At 44.7% G+C, this 21,196-nt stretch overlaps 1 protein-coding gene across 3 annotated transcripts in view; it reads right to left on the minus strand.

The window, feature by feature from the left end:
• cers3a (ceramide synthase 3a) overlaps positions 1-21,196 on the minus strand; it is a 111,387-nt gene that overhangs the window by 74,347 nt on the left and 15,844 nt on the right. For all 3 annotated transcript variants that reach the window (XM_038813957.1, XM_038813956.1, XM_038813958.1), the window contains exons 3-4: positions 6,375-6,492; positions 3,772-3,890 (exon numbers count right to left, since the gene is read on the minus strand). In XM_038813957.1, coding sequence (XP_038669885.1) covers positions 3,772-3,890; positions 6,375-6,492 — 237 coding nt within the window. The remainder of the gene's footprint in view (positions 1-3,771; positions 3,891-6,374; positions 6,493-21,196) is intronic.

Consider the following 21,196-nt stretch of genomic DNA (forward strand, 5'->3'; position numbering starts at 1 on the left):
GACATACTGCGTCCTCCTTCTCCCTTTCCCAGGCAGGTAGGGAGTGAAGTTGAGAACTCTGTGGCTGAGGAAGGTCATTTAAAGCTGTGAAGCAGGTAATTATGGAGGAACTGTGTGCATGGATTCCCTCTTCCCCAACAAGGAATCTGTCCTACCCAGTGTCTCCAAAACAATACATTGGAGAAGGCGGGAGTACTGTGGGGATGATGCAGAGGGGATAAGGTGGAGGGGAGGGATATTACCCCATTGAAACTGACAAGCTGAGAAGTTGAGCTTGAACAAAGAGTCATCGGACTCGAAACGTTAGCTCTTTTCTCTCCCTGCAGGTGCTGCCAGACCTGCTGAGATTTTCCAGCATTTTCTCTGAAGTTGAGGAGTTACATGGAACAGCTGCAGACATGGTCAGCGAAGAGGTTACTTTGCAAAGCGTTCCTTCCGTCAACGAGCACTCCCACTGCAGAAGATTGTCACTTCGCCTCACCAATACCCCACCCATCTTTAGCTGCACTTTTGTGCTGCCAGCCTTCAAAGCGAGAACAGCACAGATGATGTAGCTCTACCATCCATGCCTGCTGATGGTCTTAAGGGGATGAGATTTGGCAATGCCACATCCTCCAGCTAGAGCAGCTGCTATCTCCTCAGCCACACGGTACAGGCTCAAGTCTCATTCTGGAGAATCTTCTTTTTCATCTCTCTTCCCACACCGCGTGGTGGGTGAGGCAGACAAATCATATGCTTAGAAGTTGTTTCCTTCGCTAACCTTTCCTGGAACAGGTTGCTAACTTGTCGTCAGAGGCTATAGCTTGAGGGGTGCTATTCCGCATCAAGGGCAGCACGGTAGCATGGTGGTTAGCATAAATGCTTCACAGCTCCAGGGTCCTAGGTTCAGTTCCCGGCTGGGTCACTGTCTGTGCGGAGACTGCACGTCCTCCCCGTGTGTGCGTGGGTTTCCTCCGGGTGCTCCGGTTTCCTCCCACAGTCCAAAGATGTGCGGGTTAGGTGGATTGGCCATGCTTAATTGCCCGTAGTGTCCTAAAAAAGTTAGGTTAAGGGGGTTGGGGGGGTTGTTGGGTTACGGGTATAGGGTGGATACGTGGGTTTGAGTGGGGTGATCATTGCTCGGCACAACATCGAGGGCCGAAGGGCCTGTTCTGTGCTGTACTGTTCTATGTTCTATGTTCTAAGTGTGGCTGGCCAGGAGTCTCTCCCACTGTGTGGCATGAGCATGCTTGGAAGCATTTACAGGCTGATAATCAAACTGTTTGGTCACATTACAAATGTATCTTCATTGGTCATCAAGTCCTGGAGTGGGACTAAAACCTGGAGTTTCTGACTTAGAGATGTGAACATTACTCACTGCAACACAAGACCTTGTATTCTTGAGAATAGATCACAAAATCTGGGCTCACACTCCCAGTGCAGTATTGAGGGAGTGCTACACTTTTAGATGAGGCACATTTAAGATAAGACTATTATTGTTTCGTGGGATGTGGATGTTGCTGGCAAGGCCAACATTTATTGCCCAAGTGACTTGCTGGATCATTTCAGAGGACAGTTAAGATTGCTGTGCCAGGGTCACATGTAGGCCAAACCAGGTAAGGACAGCAGATTTCCTTCTCTAAAGGGCATGAATGAACCAGATGGGTTTTTCCAACAACCAAAGGCAGTCAGTGCTGGATCAGGCCTGGCCGAGACCTGCACCACATGGACTGCAGCGTTGAAGAAGGGGGCTCACCACCACCTGTTTGAGGGTAATTAGGGCTGGCACCCACATTGAACCATAGAAAAGTTGTACCACATCTTCTCCAATCCAGCCCGAGGTCACCTACGTGCCCTTTTTAACCCTATCTTCCTGCACCCGGTCCATAGCCCTGCAGCTTACAGCACTTAAGTTGCAGATCCAAAGAGTTTAGGGTCTCTGTCTCCACCGCTAACTCGGTAGCGAATTCCAGACTCCCATTACCCTCTGCAAAAAAAAAATTCTTCCTCATGTCCCCTCCACACCTTCTGCCAATATCGTGAATCTATATTCCCTGGTTCTAGAATTCTCCCCAATTGAAACAATTTTATCCTGCCCACTCTATCTCTTCCCCTCATAATTTTGTCATGTCGCCCCCTCAGCCTTCTTTGTTCCAAAGAAAATAATCCCAACCTATCCAATCTCTCCTCGGAGCTACACTTTTCTGGTCCTGCCAACATTCGCATGAACCTCTGCACTCTTGCCAGAGCAATTACGTCCGACCTGTCATGTGGTGACTAGAACTTCACATAATACTCCATTTGTGGCATCACCAGTATTTTATACCATTCCAACATCATATCCTTACCTATGCCAACGAAGGAGAGCATTCTATATGCCTGCTTTACAACCTTTTCTACTCAAACTGCTTCCTTTAGGGACATGCGTACTTGTATACCAAGATCTCTAATTCCACCTGCCCCTCTTAGTATATTCCATTTATTGTGTGCTCCCTATAACTATCTGACCTTCCTAAATGCATGACCTCATACTTCTCTGTGTTAAAATTCATTTGCCACTTTATCACCCACTCCACCAACCCATCTATATAATTTTGGAGATTATAGCTATCCTTTACACTGTCCATCACTCAGCCAATCTTTGTCTCATCTGCAAATTTCCCAATCTGCCATGTACACGACATCTACTGCACTACCTTTATCAACCCTTCTTGTCACTTCCTCAAAGAATTCAATCAAATTTGTGAGGCAAGACCTTCCTTCAACAAATCCATGCTGACCATCCCTGATTAGTCCATGCCTTTATATGTGATAATTAATCCTATCTCTCAAGATTGATTCTACTAAAGTGTCCACCACCGATGGTGGCTAACTAGCCTATTATTGTTTGACATTTCCTTGCATCCCTTTTTAAACAATGGAACCACGTTTGCATTTCTCCAGTCCTTCGGTCCCTCCAGCGTCTAGCGAGGATTGGAAAATCATCCTCAGAGCATCTGCTATCTCCTCCCTGACCTACTTCAGTAGCCTTGGAAACATTCCCCACTAGCCCTGGCGACTTATCAACTTTCAAGGATTCCAGTCCTTCGACTAGAGTACTTCCTTTCTTTATGATTATCCCGTCCAATATTATCTCACAGTATTCCTCCTGGACTGCTATATTGGCATCATCCCTTTCCTTTGTAAAAACGGAGACAAAATATTCATTTAAAGCCCTTCCCACAGCCTCTGCACCTACACACAAGTTCCCTTCTTCATCTCTGACAGGTCCCACTTTTTCCTTAGCTAAACGTATACCATTAATATATTGGCAAAACATGATTGGATTTTCTTTTTTTTTTATTTAAAATACACAATTAATTTTTTTCCAATTAAGGGTCAATTTAGCGTGACCAGTCCACCTACTCCTGCACATCTTTTGAGTTGTGCGGGTGAGATCCATGCAGACACGGGGAGAATGTGCAACTTCCACACGGACAGTGATTCGGGGCCGGGATCAAACCCGGGTCCTCAGCTTGTAGGCAGCAATGTTAACCACTGCGCCACCGTGTCGCCGCCCTCTTGGATTTTCTTTAACTCTACTTGCAAATCTTTTTTCATGCCCTCTCACGGGGAGAACAAACAATCTCCACACAGTCAGTGACCTGAGGCTGTAATCAAACCTGGGTCCCTGATGCTGTGAGGCAGTATGCTACCCACTGTGCCGTCGTGCACCATACAAAGATGCTCCCTGAAAAAGAAGCAAAACAATTTGATATTCTTAACAAAGGACCTGCAACATTTCAAACCTACCAAGCTTCTCGAAATCTTTTCATCAAGCTTGGTCGATCTTGATTGCGCCTTCTTCTAAACCATCTCTCAATCATCCGTTCTGTCCAGCTACATTTCTTTGACAAGCCTTCTATCTGTGGCTGCAAATTTAACAGAAAAACAATTAAGTACTTTAAACAAAAAATGCAGTATTAATTCAATTCCCCGGTATAATCTTTTTGCTTCATGTACAGCTCAACATCATATTCATGTGAATACGAGGGACATTCCAAACGTTGAGGCATTATTTATCTTGGTCATTTCAATGTTTGGTCGGACAGAGTTTCATAGCCAGCATACCTCGGTCAGTGCTGGATGGGCAAGTTTTCTGACAACTGCTTCCTGAACTTTGTGAACAAAGTCTGCTTCAGCAATACTTTCTCTCAAGGCAAACATCATCATGGCATACACCCTAGGATTAACCAATGTCACCAACTTGACCTGATTATCAGAAGATCTGTCCAGTGTGTGATGTTCTCTGTCAGGATGCCTTGAATGCGTAGTGTTTAACAAAGAACATCAAGTGATGTTAATTAACAAGGCTGATTTATTTACACTACTTTAAACTAGATTTGAACATCTTCCTAAAGTAAAGGTTGCTAAAATAAACTAGACTACAACTCTGACAACAGAACTCTCAAATATACAACTGATCTCTCTCATGCCTAAACACCTTCTCGAAATCAAGGGATGTCACAAGATATATATATATGTGACTGCTATTGATCACCATCTGGTGATAAGGTGAATGTACATGAAATTGTTAACTCTTTATCTCCCATACAACATATACATTGTTACACAGCGCTCTCCATACCCGCATCAACCACAGCGCAGATTGAGACAATCACGACTCTCCTGTCACCAGTAAAATGAAGGTGCAACCCCAAAGGTTTCACAGCTCCGAATGTGATTGACTATCCCACATCAACATCCCTGACACAGAAAATGGTACCAAATACCAACATGTCGCATTGAAACTCGAGTGATTTCAAAACACCAAAGCTTTACCAGGGAATGCTGGCGTTGATGTTAATGACACTTGGAAGTCGCCAAGATCAATAATTTGTGAAACATCAGCAGGAATATTTGGTAAAGGTGGAGCCTGCAACAAAGGCTATTTTGAGACCCATTCAGCCTAGAGGACATCCATTATTGAAGCAAAGTCTACATGATGCACAAAATAAACCCAAAAGCTGAAATACTGCATGGCCTAAAAGTGGTTAAAAGATAGGCTGACACTGAGTGCATGTACACCTCAGGGACTGCAGCTGTTCAAGAAGGCAGCTATCCACCCCTTCTGAAGGGCAACTAGGGGATGGGCTGTAAATGCTGGCCTAACCAGCAACACCCACATCCCATAACTGAATTTAAAAAAACAACGGCACCCAATAACCATTTCATTTGTGGTACTTGTACCAGAAGCTGCCTCTCACATTCAGTCATCAGGAAAAGTTCACTAAATGAAATAGCCCCAGCTACAGCAGATTTGCTACACATCCATTATCTAAATCATGGAGGAATCTGATAATGACGCAGAATAATCAATAAACACAGAGCTCACTATTCTGTCTTTGTACAAGACCCTGGTCAGAACTCAGCTAGAATACCCATCTCCTCACATCCTGGGTGACACTGTAGCTTTGTAGAAGGCTGAGAGGTGGCCTATTAGGCTAGGTCCCAGTTTCAAACGTTTTACTCACCCAGCTGGCTCAAAGGTCTGGTCGCTTCACTTTACAGAAGTGGACACTTGGGGCGGCTTCCAGCAACACTTTTGGGCCTGGATTGTGTGTTTGTGGAGACAAATTGTTTCAGCAGAACTAGGTTGGATTCTTGGAGGTGCTTCTTTCTCCAGAGATTAGTTAACTTCTGAGACTTGTTTGTGTGGTGGTCCCTGATCCACTGAATTCCTTCAAAAGAAAACTCGACGTTGACCTAATGCACTCTTGGCACTATCCGGACCAATGAAGCTCCCGGGCGTGGAAGTCGCACCCTGCCTAGCTGTGCCTGTCCACAGCACCTTAAGGGTACGGGGCAGGCTGACAGGAAAGGGTTGGCTCCACAGCTACCTGTTTCTAGGGGTGATGTTGTCTACTCTCTCCCGCTCCCTCCTCCCCACACCCACTCCAATGTAATATTCTGCTTTGTATCTGGTTTCTGGTCTCGAGACATTACTTTGCTCGGAGTGAGGAGTGTCTACATTCCAATGGTCAAGGTACCACAAGTGTAATGGGCAGGCAGATGAACAAGTGGATCTTGTCCTGACTGGCATTCTTTAGTTAGCGTATAATGACCGATGATGCCACTACACCTGGTGAATTATCGAATCATGAATTTGAGAATTCATGCACTGCAACTTGGTCAGTGTGTTCAACACACCTCACCTTTCAACGTCATACTTCCAATCCTCCCAACCTGTCACTGTGCAACCTCTGACTCACGTGGAAATGTATTTGTATCGGAAATAATCAATACTAAACTAGTACCTCACTATTCAGGTGAATTCACAATAACTGCGAAAGAGAGATAACTTCATTTTTTGTCACGAAAAAAACCATATATTTTCTGCAGCAATTCAAACTTACCCTGGTCGGATGCTTTGAAATAGAGACAAAAAAGTTTTCTAACACCACGTTATTCGTGACCTTCAACCGTACTTGGTCCTTAACCCCCATCATTTTGGCAAGAGGTGTAGCTATCAACCTGTGAATGTAAATACATCATCGTAAACCTGGGGCTACAATCAAAGTGAGTCAGGTTTTCTTCTGATTATGTCTGTGCTGGCTTTGTGAAAAACCTAATCAATTACTCCCGTTTCCCTACTCTTTCGCCACACCCTTGCAATATATTTTGATTCAAATATTCATCCAATTCCATTTGGAAAGTTATCAAATTTACTTCCACTGCCTTTTCAGACATTGCAAAGACACAGTGTGAAAAATAATTCCTACCTCCCCCCCCCCCCCCCCCCCCCCCCCCCCACACCAAGTGTCCTCTAGGTAATAACCTTTCTGCAGTATAAACAGTTTTGTCTCATTTACTCTATCAAAACTGTAATAACTTCAAGAATTGGCCCCACCACTTACTTAACTTATAAATCACAATGATTTATTACAACAATAAACAACTATTTACAGAGTGCTTTAAAATATTCTCTCCATGTTCAACTCGAGGGTCCAGCTGCTGGGACATAGAACATAGAACAGTACAGCACAGAACAGGCCCTTCGGCCCTCGATGTTGTGCCGAGCAATGATCACCCTACTCAAACCCACGTATCCACCCTATACCCGTAACCCAACAATCCCCCCCTTAACCTTACTTTTTAGGACACTACGGGCAATTTAGCATGGCCAATCCACCTAACATGTCCCAACACACCCCAGTGAATTCCCAACTCGAGCCCTGATTCGACGAGCAGGTCACATGACCCCTCCCTTAGCGAACGTCCCTTAAAGGGGCTAACTACTATAAAAAACGCTCATGATTTTGAACACCCCTACTAAATCTCCCCATAACCTCCCTCAGCTCCAAGGAGAACAATCCTAGCTTTCCTCGTCTCTCCACTTGACATAGCTATAGTGCCTCATCCGTGGTACTGTTCTAGCCAATCTCCTCTGCACACTCTCCTTGCTGAAGTGTCAGACCCAGAATTGGACACTGTAGAATCTGCCAAAGTAGCCCGCATGACCCAGCAGGTAGAAAATAATTACTAGGTTTATTCGATCTACAATAAGTCCCCACTTCCTGAAAGGTCTCCCTCCACAACCTGCACCCAGGTCAGGGTTTATATACAAGTGAGGATTCCCCCAGTAAAGATGAACCCCCGCCCCCTTTGTTTTGTTATGCTCTTGACGTAGCATAAGCTGCTTCCTTGATGTGCACTCTGACAAAGGAAAGTTCAGACTTTTAGATAGCTTTAACACGTTTATTAAACTGTTAACAATTCTCCTACTTGGATTCGACTCTCCTGTTAATCCTACTATAGCTACTCAGACTGACGAACCAGTCTGCTACAATCCAGGTGGTGGGTGTGACGTGTTTCAAATCAACCCTGTGTACACACTGAGTGTCTCCACTGGAAAGAGGAAGATCATATGTGCTGTGTCCTTTTATATGGGTTGGTGTAATGCCCTCCTATGGTAGTGTCACCTCTTGTGTGTATCGTGAATGCCCATTGGTCGTGTCCTATTTTACTGACCTATTAGTTGAATGTCTGTGTGTCATGTCTCTGGTGCCCCCTCTAGTGTCTATCTAGTCTACGTCTATTTACATTAACCCCTTGTGTATTTAAAGTGATGCATATCACCACACCCTTTACCAGGGAAGTTCATAATCCGTGGAGATGACAGAAATCGGATTGTCCTTATACTGTGACTTCCGTGGGGGTTATAACAGTTATAATCCTTCAGCTAGGGACCAACTGGTGATGTGTACCTTTACCAGAACATCCTGGCATTTGTTGCTCAATTATCCATGCGTAAAGATGCTTTTTGTTCTTTATTTAAACAACCGTATCAACTTGCCCTTTCACCTTTAAAGATTTGTGCACAGATTTCTGTTCCTGCACCGACTTTCGTATTGTTTCTTCTCAATCTTCCTGTCAAAATACACAACTTCACACTTCCTCTGAGTCTGTCTGATGATTTTATCAGAAGTATGGAAGAATTTGTGGTTAGAATTGTTCCTTCACATTCAAACCTTTCCTCAGAGTTGCTCCAATCCAAGGATTGTAAATTATTAATCAAGTGGCAGAAAAGATAAGACAAATACACACTGAGGCCACTGTCACACTTGGGATTTTCTCCCCAATTCCATAGAATCCTTAGAATTCTGACAGAACAGAGAGGCCATTCAGCCCATTGAGTCTGCATTGACCCTCCGGAAGAGCACCCTACCTAGGTCCACTCCCCTGCCCACCCCCATAACCCCACCTCAATTTTACATTCCTGGACACTAAGGGGCAATTTAACATGGTCAATCCACCTACCCTACACATCTTTGGACTGTGGGAGGGAACCGGAGCACTTGGAGGAAACCCATGCAGATACAGGGAGAAAGTGCAAACTCCACACAGAAAGTTGCCCAAGGTCAGAATCAAACCCAGGTCACTGGCACAGTGAGACAGCAATGCTAACCACTGTGCCACCTCACCACCCCACAGAAAGGATTTAGGAATCTGTCAGGTTTTAAGACTAAAGTGGGTTCACACCAGTTTAAAGTGTGATGTACTGTATCTTCTGAGACAAACAGTGATCGGTTTGTGTGAACATTTGCCACCGCCAATAAACAATGTTATCTTCCTTCAAGCTACCATTCACTCGAGACAATTGTGCAGGGTTTCAAGCAGTGAGTTCATGGTCAGGAGAATGTTCCTGTTTGATTGACAGGCCTGTTGGAAAATCTCAGAATGGGGGGAGAAGTCGGAGCAACAATCCTTGCACTCCATGTGGACACTGGGAGAAAAAGAACAAGGGAACACCCGAGATCACTGGGATGTTCGATTAAGAAAAAGACAGTTTATTGCAAGAGTCACATCAACCAAGTCAAAGTCTGCCTTGGTCATAATCGGTGTTGAAATGTACTGAAAGGGAGTTTAATTTTTTTTTTTAAACAGAATACTGCGGATACTGGAAATTGGGAAGAAAAACAGAACATGCTAGAAAAGCTCAGCAGCTCTGGCAGCATCTTGGAAGAGAGAATCAGTGTCAGTGTTTCGAATCCATGTCACTGTTCTTCGGAGCTGGAGGAGGCGATGTTGTGAGTAGTGACACAGCAGAATGAAGTACAAGCAAATTGTTGCTTCCCCTTTGGGACCTTGAACAATAAAGAGAGGGGGAAAACGGGCGTGTGTCTGCGTGTGTTTCCTCCAAGTGCTCTGGTTTCCTCCAACAGCCCAAAGATGTGTAGGGTAGGTGGATTGACCATGCTAAATTGCCCCTTAGTGTCCCGGAATGTAAAGTTGAGGTGGGGTGATGGGGATGGGTAGGGGAGTGGACCTAGGCAGGGTGCTCTTTCGAAGGGTCAGTGCAGACTCAATGGGCTGAATGGCCTCTTTCTGTTCTGTCGGAATTCTAAGGATTCTGTGGAATTAGGGAGAATTGGAGAAGATGTGTTTGGTGGTGGCATCATGTTGGAGGTGACAGAAATGGTGGAAAATGATCCGTTGAGCATGAAGGCATGTAGAGAAAAAGGAGAGGACAATGGGGAACTCTACCATGGTTCTGAGAGGGATGTAATGGAACAGAAGTGTGGGAAACGTGCTAGACAACCTAGACAACCCCGCCGAATAAGGTGGAGGTGAGCAGTTAAGAATCCTTGCTTGAAGAAAAAAAGGCATTTCAGAAACGCTTGTGTGGAGGGTTGCATCATCGGGACAGATGTGACAGAGACGGAGGAACTGGAAGAGTGCAATCCGTACAGGGTGTAGGATGCGAGGAAGTGTCGTCAATGTAGCAGTGAGAATCAGTGGGCTTATACTGAATCTCAGTTGTGGTCTTTCATCAGATATGGAGACGAGAAGTCAACAAAGGGTAGGAAAGTGTCAATGACAACACGTGAAACTGAGAAGAGTGGAAATTGGAAGAAAAGTTGACAATATTTTCCAATTACGGGCAAGAGCAGGACATGTCACCAATACAATCATTGTTGTATGCGGAAAAGTGTTGAGGGCCCAAGTAGGACTGGAACAAGGAATGTTCCAAATATTCCATATAATGACTGGCGTAACTGGGCCATTATAGATACCCAGAACAACACGTTTTATTTGGAGGGAGTGAGAAGAATTAAAGGAGAAATTGTTCAATAAGACACAAATTCAGCCAGATAGAGGTGGTGATCGATGGGAACTGGTTGGGCTTTCATTCAAAGAAGGAGTGGAGTCCTCAGACAATCCTGGGGGTAATGGGGGTGGAGAGAGATCGGGTGTCCATAGAGGTGGTGAGAGCCAGGAATTTGGAAACTTTTAAAGTGGCAGGAATCACCAGGAGAGTCACAGATTTAAGTGGGGTTGGACTGGACAATGAGATAAAACATTTTATCAAAGTAGGAAGAAATCACTTCAGTGGGGTAGGCACAGCCTGAAACAATAGGTCTTACCAGGGCAGTCCTGTTTGTGGATGTTTGGAAGGTGATAGAAGCGAACTGAACGGACTATGAGTGGGAAGCCTTGGAGCAAAGATCACTGGAGAAGATGGGAACACAGACTGTTTGATCTTTGGGGGTTTCTTTTCTTGTCTCATCTCCATTCCCTTTGGCCCTGACAACTATCTCTTCTGTCATTCGATCACTCCCGTCTTTCACCCTATCACAGACCTTCCTTTGTCCTTGTCTCAACCACCCCTTGCTCAAAACCTATTACATCGCCAACCTTTCCCAGTCTGATGAAATGTCATCGACCTGAATCGTTAACTCTATTTCTCTCTCCGCAGATGTTGCCAGAGCTGTTGAGTATTTCCAACACTTTGTTTTTATTTATGCAAGCAAATTGATTCACTGGTTGTCCTTGTTCATGACGAAATATTTGATGTTTAATGATTTTGATTGAAGTGTTTCTCAGCATGTTTACTGGCTCTCTGTAAACAGTGGAGCTCGGCAACGTACACCAGCCTCAGCTCACTGAAGTGTTATCAGTTAACACACTGGATGATTGAAGTGGATGGTAACTGGTGTCTGAAGAAATCGGGCCACACCATTCAATTCCGATACAAACATCTCCTGAGTTTGTCCAAATCTATATTTGATAGATTTTTTAAAAACTTGCATGGTCACTCTTTTTGAAGGTATTTATTATTAACCCGTTGGATTCGGGGAGTTTGGCTGAAAACTTTGAGGAAAGAAAATTAAACCTCTCAGTTCAGTAAGAATATTATCAAGGCCATAGTTTAGTCTGGCCGTTGGACAGAATATCTGAGTGAACTTTGCACCTTCTGTCTTCTGCTTCCGTTCTCATATGGAACATGAAATTCAGACTCAGGAAGCACAGTTGGGCTGACTGAGTGTTCATTTATACTGACGGATTGGCCAGCTAACAAATACTTAAGCAATCTTACAGACAAATGTGCAACGTCACTGAGCTTGGTTGTAATTTACCTTATCAGACAGACCATTTACAACGTCACCATGTAATTTGCCCTCAGTGTAGTCAATTAACGATTTAGTAATAGTTCTTTGACAAGCATTTATTGCCTATTCTTAATTGTCCGAGGAGGTAGTGATAATTTGTCTTTTTGAATCGCTACTTCTGTATGGAAGTTCTCCCACATTGCTGTTAGAGAGAGGGAGTTCCAGGATTCCCGGAGTTCAGTGAACGTGAAGGGACAATGGCGTATGTCAAGGTTAGGATGGTGCGTGACTTTGAGAGGATCTTGGGAGGTGGTGCTGTTCCCCTGTCCCTCTGGGAGTTAGGGATGTGAGTTTTGGATGTGCTGTTGAAAAATCTTGGCAGTTGCTGTAATACAGCTTATGGATTGTTCATACACTGCAGTCATAGTTAAAAGAAGGGGTGGCACAGTGGTTAGCACTGCTCCTTATGGTGCTAAGGACCCAGGTTCAATCCTGGCCCTGGGTCACTGGCTGTGTAGAGTTTTCACCTTCTCCCTGTGTCTGCGTGGGTTTCATCCCCACAACCCAAAGATGTGCAGGTTAGGTGGATTGGCCTGCCAAATTGCCCCTTAATTGGAAAAAATAATTGGGTACTCTTAATTTATTTTAAAAATAGATTTCTTAATTTGATTTGATTTGTTTATTGTCACATGTACCGAGGTACAGTGAAAAGTATTTTTCTGCGAGCAGCTCAACAGATCATTAAGTACATGGTAAGGAAAGGGAATAAAAGAAAATACATAATAGGGCAACACAAGGTACACAATGTAACTACATAAGCACCGGATGAAGCATACAGGGGTGTAATGTTAATGAGGTCAGTCCATAAGAGGGTCATTTAGGAGTCTGGCAACAGCGGGTAAAAAGCTGTTTTTGAGTCTTTTCGTAAAAGAAGTCAAAGTACAGAAATGGTGTCAAGAAACAAACAGAATACTTATTATTTATAAAGCTGAGCAGTAAATCCAGAGAATCCTTTAGCGACTGTGAATGGGACTGTATTTCTCTGTTTCGACAGATTAGCTGGTTATTTATCTTATTATTATTTAAGGGATTATGCTGTGCCTACCATTAGCTATCACTGTATCACCAGTAATTACGTCCAGAATTTTATTGGCCTCCACGAGGCAGGAAGGGAGGCTAGGGAAGGAGCATGCAGTGAATTCATGGGGAGCTGTGGCAGATCAGCCCCCTGACCATGTCCCACCTACAGGGATCTTTCCTGATGCAGGAATTGAAGAGGCTGTCCACCTTCAATTTAAATATGTGAAGGCCCAACGAAGGGCTATTTTACCGGGCAGTCAGTATTTGCCCCACTGAATGGAAGCAGCCTCCCAGCGGCAGCTCGGGGTGAGGAAGAGCGGTGGGGGAGAATGGATTTGTTATGGGGGGGGGGGGGGGCGGCTGGAAGGCAGCACCCACTGCCCCAGCAGATTTTTATTTAAGTTTTTCTCCTTAACCGTGCATTCCGACAAGTCTCCGACCTGCCTCAACAATGACCACAGTTCCTGGTGGCAGCGCTGAGGCTCCTGACTCTCCGATAGGGCCGGAAGCCATCCTGAATGCAGTGGCAGCCACGGTAACAGTCACTATATTAACTGCCCTCTGGGGTAATATTAAGTGGGAAGTTCATCCAATCAACAAAACCCAGCCCCATGTTTCAACGTTTCATTGACTGGGAAGTATTTTGGTAAACGTCGAGGATAGGAGGGGTCTAGGTGACACATTTTGAAAGAAACAGAGTTCTCATCAATCGATATTAAACAGCAGTCGGAACAAAATTTCCACCAGGTTTGATGTTGGTTTACAGTAAAAATAATCCACATTTTAGCAAAAATGGCTTTTCCTTCCACCACAGCGATCAGGGGCAGCTGAGATCATGACTGAATCCGTGAGAGGGGTGGCAAATGCGAGATGGAATACCCACCATATTCATTCTAGGTCATAACGAAGGCAGAATATGGATTTATACCCCAACACACACACACACATCCCGGGGGTGGGGGGGCACAGAAATGGAGATACTGAGAGAAGTTTTGCAGCAAATTATATCAGCTGCATGTACCCTCGTGGTGGACGAGATCACAACTTAGGCACGAAGATCTCATTATTTGCTGTGTTAGGTAGTCAGATTTAATATGGAACAGTCACCATAAAAGTAAACTAAATTTACAACCCAACTTTGCTTTGGACAATATTTGTCAGTGTTGGTGGACTTTGTGCTAAAGATCTACGTCTGCTGAAATATTGACTTATGAGCTGGCAATAATGATCCCTTTTAAGATTGTAATGACTGTGAGGAACTGATGACCAACAAGGCAGGTAACAAACAGGGGTTTATTTGGGGAAAAACAACTAAAAATAATAATCTTTATTCGTGTCACAAGTAGGCTTACATCGGCACTGCAATGAAGTTACAATGAAAAGCCCCTAGTCGCCACATTCCAGCACCTGTTCGGGCACACAGAGGGAGAATTCAGAATGTCCTTTTTGCCTAACAAGCACATCTTTCAGGGCTTGTTGGAGGAAACTCGAGCACCCAAAGGAAATCCACGCAGACACGGGGAGAACTTGCAGATTCCGCACAGTGACCCAAGCTGGGATTCAAACCCAAGTCCCCGATGCTGTGAAGCAGCTATTTATAGGACGGTGATAAAAAGCTTCTGAACTTAATGGTTCAGCCCACACTCCGTGCTTAATTCATGTACCCGCCTACAATTAGCCAAAAGGGTCATGTGCTTCCCCCCCCCCCCCCCCCCCAATAAACTCCCACCCATCATTCCCCCTTCAGGTTTTTAATTAATGTTTTACAATAACAAAACTGTTTACAATATTACACAGCAAGGTGGGGGGGGGGGGGGGGGGGGGGGGGGGGGGGGGGGCAAAACTTTAACACAGTCTCTCAATAAGTAAGTGTATCTGGAGATTTTCTAATTCATGTGAGCGTCACAGTTCTTTAACAGGTGCTTTGTCAGTTGATGTTGTCTGAAACAACAGGAAAACTTCCAGTTTGCACAGGTTGTTCGATAACCTCTCCAAAATCACACTGGAATGTGATGGACTGAGCTCCTTCTCAGGGCTGTTAGATTTGGTTGCACTTATAATTGCTGGGGTAACATTAACAGGTGCAGCAGGGACAGACTGTTCAATTGGTACTGCGCGTGGTTCTCGTCTCCTCAGGAGGTCCTCATTCCCTTCCCGTGTACATCAATTACGTATGACACTGGACCGATCTTGGCCACAACCATCCCAGGGACCCAATTCAGATGTCTTCCCATGTGAAATTCAGCAGGGGCGACTCCCGTAGTGACATGAGACAGTGTTCTGTACGCTAGTAGCAAAAGGGCCATTCCAAGTTGTAAAGACACAGAGGACTCTTTCTTCGTAGCAGATTTAAACGTCTCAATGGCCTTTCCAGCAAACCCATTTGAGGCCAAGTGGTAGAGGGCTGTTCTTAGATGCCTAATCCCATTGGTCTGCATGTAGTGCTAAAATTCTTCATTTGTGAATGCAGTCCCATTGTCAGAGACCTACACTCCAGACAACCCATGTGTGGCAAATGTCTGCTGTAGCTTATCAGTTGCGACTAAAGAGTTTGTGGTCTTCATCTCATGAATTTCTATCCATTTTGAATGAGTGTCAATAATGAGGAGAAACAAGCTGCCCATGAGGGGCCTGCAAAATCAACATGGAGTCACACCCACGGTGGACCGGCCAATCCCACCTGTGCAGAAAAGCCGAGGGTGGTTAACTTTGCTGTATTTGACACTGGTTGTAGTGTCCATCAAGGTCTTCAATGTCTTTATCGATCCAGGGCCACCAAACTTAACTCCAGGCAAACATTTTCATTTTCCTCATACCAGGATGTGCACAATGCAAATCATTGTCTGAGCAGGAGCAATCACCTTGGTTCCCCACAACCGTGCTCCATATTCGCAACTTAGCTCAGCCTTTCTGACTTGGAATGGTCGGAATTGTTCGGATTTGAATGATGTCAACCGTGAAGGATCATCCGTTTTGACTCTAGGCAAAATGGGTCCAAAACTTGATTTGCTGACGCAAGTAACATGTTCAGAAAATTAAGAGGGAGCACAATTCCTTGGGGTACTGATGGCGGTGGAGTATTTTGTGGCAAAGGAAGGCGGCTTAAAGCATCCACATTGGCAATGTGGGCACATATAGCCATGTGCCCCAACACCAGGGCTCAATGTTGGACCCTCGCTGAAGTGATGACTTTGTCCTCTCTGAACAACCCTAAAAGTACCCTAGGGTCGGTAATTAGCTTAAAGTGCACTCCGTAAATGTACTGGTGAAACTTTTTCACCCCATAAATAATAACCAAACCCTCCTTTTCAATCTGAGAATAGTCCCTCTCCGCATTCAATCGTGTTCAAGGACGGGAAACAATAGGTCTCTCTACACAATCCTCAAATATTCTGTAGGGCAGGTCGTCACAGGTCAGCGCTATTTCTTTCACAGGATCAAAATAGACGAAGATGTTTGAAGACTGCATTGTCATTTTAACCCGCTTAAATGCTTCCTTTTGATGTTCATTCCAGTGCCACTTTTGGTACTTCCAGAGAGGCGTATGCAAAGTGCCAGCAATGTGAACAGGATGGGGATAAATCGCCCATAATAATTCACCATCCCCAAGAATGATTTTGGTTCTGATGCCTTTCAGGGACTGGTGCTCCTTGGGTTGTCTTAACCTTCTCTCCCATTGGATGCAGTCCTTGAGTGGCAACCCTAAATGCCGAATATGTTACTGCGGGGACTTGGAATGTGCATTTTTCTCTCGAGCCTTACCCCCGCTTCTTTTAATCTTTTCAACACATCCTCCAAATTTGCTAAGTGTTCTTCTTCAGAGGTTCCCATAATTAATACATTATCAAAATTGACAACTAGAATAGAATCCCCACAGTGCAGAAGGAGGCCATTCGGCCCATTCAATCTGCACCGACCATCTGAATGAGTACTTCACACAAGCCCACTCCCCGCCCTATTCCTATAATCCTTTCACCTAACCTACACATCCCTGAACACTAAAAAGGGGCAATTTAGCATAGCCAATCCATTCAAACTGCACATCTTTGGACTGTGGGAGGAAACCGGAGCACCCGAAGGAAACCCACACAGACACAGGGAGAAAGTGCAAAATCCACACAGATTGTCAGCCAAGGCTGGAATTGAACCCGGGTCCCTGGTGCTGATGCAGCAGTGCTAACCACTGTGCCACCATGTTTCCCACTAGCTTGGGCAGGCCCTGAAACAAGCTTTCCATAGTATACTGGAAAATGGCACACGCTGTGGATACTCCGAATGACAGCTGGGAATATTGACATAAGCCGGTGTGGCTGTTGACTGTTACGAATTCCCTAGATGTCTCATCTAACTCTATCTACTGATAAGCGTGACTCATGTTGAGTATCATGCAAGTCAATCCTCCAGCTAACTTGGCATACAGATCTTCGATTTTTAGTATAGGATACTGATGGTTAGTTTATAATCTCTGCATATCCTTCCAGTCCAGTCAGGCTTAACAACAGGGACGATGGGGGCAGCTCACACAGGCTTAATTATTCCCAAGTTCGAGCAACTTGAGCTCAGCTTCTACCTTTCGGTGTAAAGCAGAAGGCACTGGAAGAGCTCTGTAGATCTTGGGGTGTTGCCTCATGATCAATGTAGACCTTTCCCTTGATACCTTGTATCTTGCCCAGTTGGTTCTGAAATACGTCTTGGTATTTCCTTAACATTGTGTAAATTGCCTTCATTAATGCTGAAAATCTCCAACCAATTAATTGGATCTGATGGAGCCAATCTCAGCCCATAAGACCTGGCCCTTGACCACAATGATTGATGTTGGTAGGTTACTGGTTTTGCCGTGGCACCGAGTATTTCCAATGTCCAGCCTGGCCATTGTGCTTTTTAATTTAAGAGGCTGGACCCTACCTTGCAAATACCGATATGTCTGCTCACCTCTGGTCATGGCAGAGGCCCCTGTATCCACCTCCATTTTCAGTGGCCGATCAATTACCATTAGCACAATTACAATTGGGGCTGACTTGCTCACTTCAGCATTGTTTACTTTATGAACTTCAGATTCCTTTTCGGAGTACATTTTCTAAACAATGCACCACAATAGTAGATTTTTTTGTTGGCCCTTGGGATGCTTTGTTTGGTGCTGAATTTACTCCTAATATGCCCCCTCCTGTCACAGGCTGAACATGTTGCAAATTTAAAATTTATACCTCTCCTTGGGGTGCTCTCCCCCACACTGATCGCATTCTTCTAAGTTATTGGTCTGCAGGCCGGACTTTCTGCACCTCTGTGCTCTATGGTGCTCACTGCTCTTCGACTCATAGCTTTCAGAGCTCTCATGCCTGGCACCACGAGTCCCTGAGGTTTCCCGCCAAAGTTGGTTAACCTCGCCTATCTGCATGATAGCACAGTGGTTAGCACAGTTGCTTCACAGCTCCAGGGTCCCAAGTTCGATTACCGGCTTGGGTCACTGTGCGCAATCAGTCCTTTCCCCTTGCGTGTGCATGGGTTTTCTCCGGGTGCTCCGGTTTCCTCCCAAAGTCCAAAGATGTGCAGGTTCGGTGGATTGGCCATGATAAATTGCCCTTAGTGTCCAAAAAGGTGAGGTGGGATTACTGGGTTGTGGGGATAGGGTGGCGGCGTGGGGTTAAGTAGTGTGCTCTTTCCAAGGGCTGGTGCAGACTCAATGGGCTGAATGGCCTCCTGCACTGTAAATTCTATGATTTGCAACTTAGTGCTTTCTGTATCCTGAGCAATATCTAACATTATTTTTCAAGATACATTCTGTCTCTGCTAACAGTTTATTTTCTGTATGGCGAGGTTATTCATACCACAAACAACTCTATCTCCTAAAATCTCGTTAAGTGTCGATCCAAATTCACATTGTTCAGCTAACTGCCTTAACCATGCCATGAATGCTGCCAACCTCCCCCCTGGGTTTCTCACTGCAGAATTAAATTTATATCGCTGCGTTATCACCAATGATTTTGGGTTATAGAGCTCTTTGGCCAGTTCAACCAGCTGCTCAAATGTTGTTGTTTCTGGGGTCTCTGGAGAAGTCAAATCTGAGCCCCATAATTGTTAGAAGGATTACCTGCTGCTTTTCCTTCCCACCCACCCAGAGTTTATTGGCCCTAAAAAACAATCGGAGATGTTCCACATTTTTGACCCAGAGCTCTATTTAGGGCAGCACAGTAGCTAGTACTGTCACTTCACAGCCAGGGTCCCAGGTTCAATTCCCGGCTTGGGTCATCGTCTGTGTGGAGTCTGTACGTTCTTCCCGTGTCTCCACGAGTTTCCTCCGGGAAACTCAGGTTTCCTCCCACAAGGCCCCAAAGACGTGCTGTTAGGTGAATTGGACATTCTGAATTCTCCCTCTGTGTATCCGAACAGGCGCTGGAATGTGGCAACCAGAGGCTTTTCACAGTAACTTCATTGCAGTGTTAATGTAAGCCTACTTGTGACAATCACGATTATTATTACAAATGGTTCCAACTTCCCAAGTAAAGATATTTTAGCACTCACAAGCTATTGCAGTAGTGTTGCTGAGAAGGGTTGCGATTCAAGGACTGCTCTCCTGACTTACAGCAGGCAACAGAAAAAGTTCCGCTTTACCTCGTTGCCAAATGCAATGACAGCGAGGAAATGGTGATCAATAAGGCAGGTAAATGAACAAGGGTTTATTTGGGGTAAAAATATCTATATACAAGCCTGAGATAACAAAGCTTCTAAACTCAACGGCTCCCAGACTCCCAACTGACAAACGTCCCGCGTTTGCTTCGCTTCATCCGATGGGTCATGTGACCCTTGATAACTCTCCCACCCCACCCCAAAGGGACAGACCACCACAAAGTTAAGGGAAAATTTTAGCGTGGCCAATCCACCTCCCTGCATATCTTTGGGTCGTAGGGGTGAGACCTATGCAGACACGGGGACAATGTGCAAACTCCACACGGAAGGTGACCCCGGGCCGGGACCGAACCCGGGTCCTTGACGCCGAGTCAGCAGTGCTAACCACTGCGCTGTCCTGGATCTCTGTTTTTTGACAGGTGGAATAGCACCGAGGGATGCTATTTACTCAAGCGCACCAATGGAAACAAACTGTTTGACCCTGTCAGAATCCCATTGTTCTCATCAGACAGAAAGAAATAATTAAATTTAAAACAGCCCTTAAATTGAATGTTTTGATTGATATCTGTCTTTCAGCTCAACGCTTTGACAGATGTGACCAAGTTTACGCGAGTTGTACTTTTCAAGTTTTCACGGTGGGATTGTTTTTTTAAGTGTGGGTGAGACGGTAATCGAGCCAATGAAATCTGAAAACTCCCAGACACGGTTATTATGAAATCTGTTAGTTTATGGACTCAGATGTTCGATTACCCAATGCTATCATATTGCAATATTCACAAAATATTATAAATATTCAATTTTTGAATCTCATGGTAAATTGTTTACATTAATTTAGTAAACAATTCTATTATTGTGGATTTGACATATTTAAAATAAAGACTGCCCTCTGGAGGATTATGTTGTTGGGAGTATGTGAGAAGGTCCAGAGCTGAACTAAAAGCTAATCGCTGGCGACTGCACACAAAGCACGACAGGCCAGCACCTGATTCTCTGATCTAGCCCCCCTCGCTTCACTTCAAGAGCAGGAGCTTACTAAAATTTACCCCATTGCTTTGAGGTTTTATTTCTCTTGCCTCCCTGCTTTGTTGATTGAGAGATGAGGCCACTCTAGGCCAACAAATCTACTCTCTCAGCATTTGTTCCATTTCCAGTTGACTGCTCCCACCCTGAACCTGAGCTCCACACTGCGTGCACCCATGGGAGATCTGCTAACCTGTGCTGAATTCTGTGTCATTGTGTAGCATTGTCATCGCTGAGAGCTCTGTCAGGGGAGATATATTAATTTAAAGAAAGATGTTTAATTTCCAAAACAGCAAGTTTATGTTCAATTTCACTTTGTTTTCTACATATAAATTATGTAGAAGACTGCACACATTATAATTTCAAGGTTTAATTATCTGATATGTGCCGATGACAAAGGCACAGATACAGAATTACCACCTTTAATAGTTTTCAGGTGATGTTTATTCAGTCCAAAGCAGTGTTAAATTTCAGACCTGATCGCTCTATAGAAATAGCAACAAAAAAAGATGATATTAGCCGATTAGTAGAAAGAAAACCAATCACTCCTTTAAGGAGGTGGCTACAATGCGGGCTGGGGACAAGCAGGAAAGGAACAGGCGATTACCAGGCAGACTAAG

This window comes from Scyliorhinus canicula, chromosome 12, assembly GCF_902713615.1.
Source record: "Scyliorhinus canicula chromosome 12, sScyCan1.1, whole genome shotgun sequence".
Taxonomy (NCBI): Eukaryota; Metazoa; Chordata; class Chondrichthyes; order Carcharhiniformes; family Scyliorhinidae; genus Scyliorhinus; species Scyliorhinus canicula.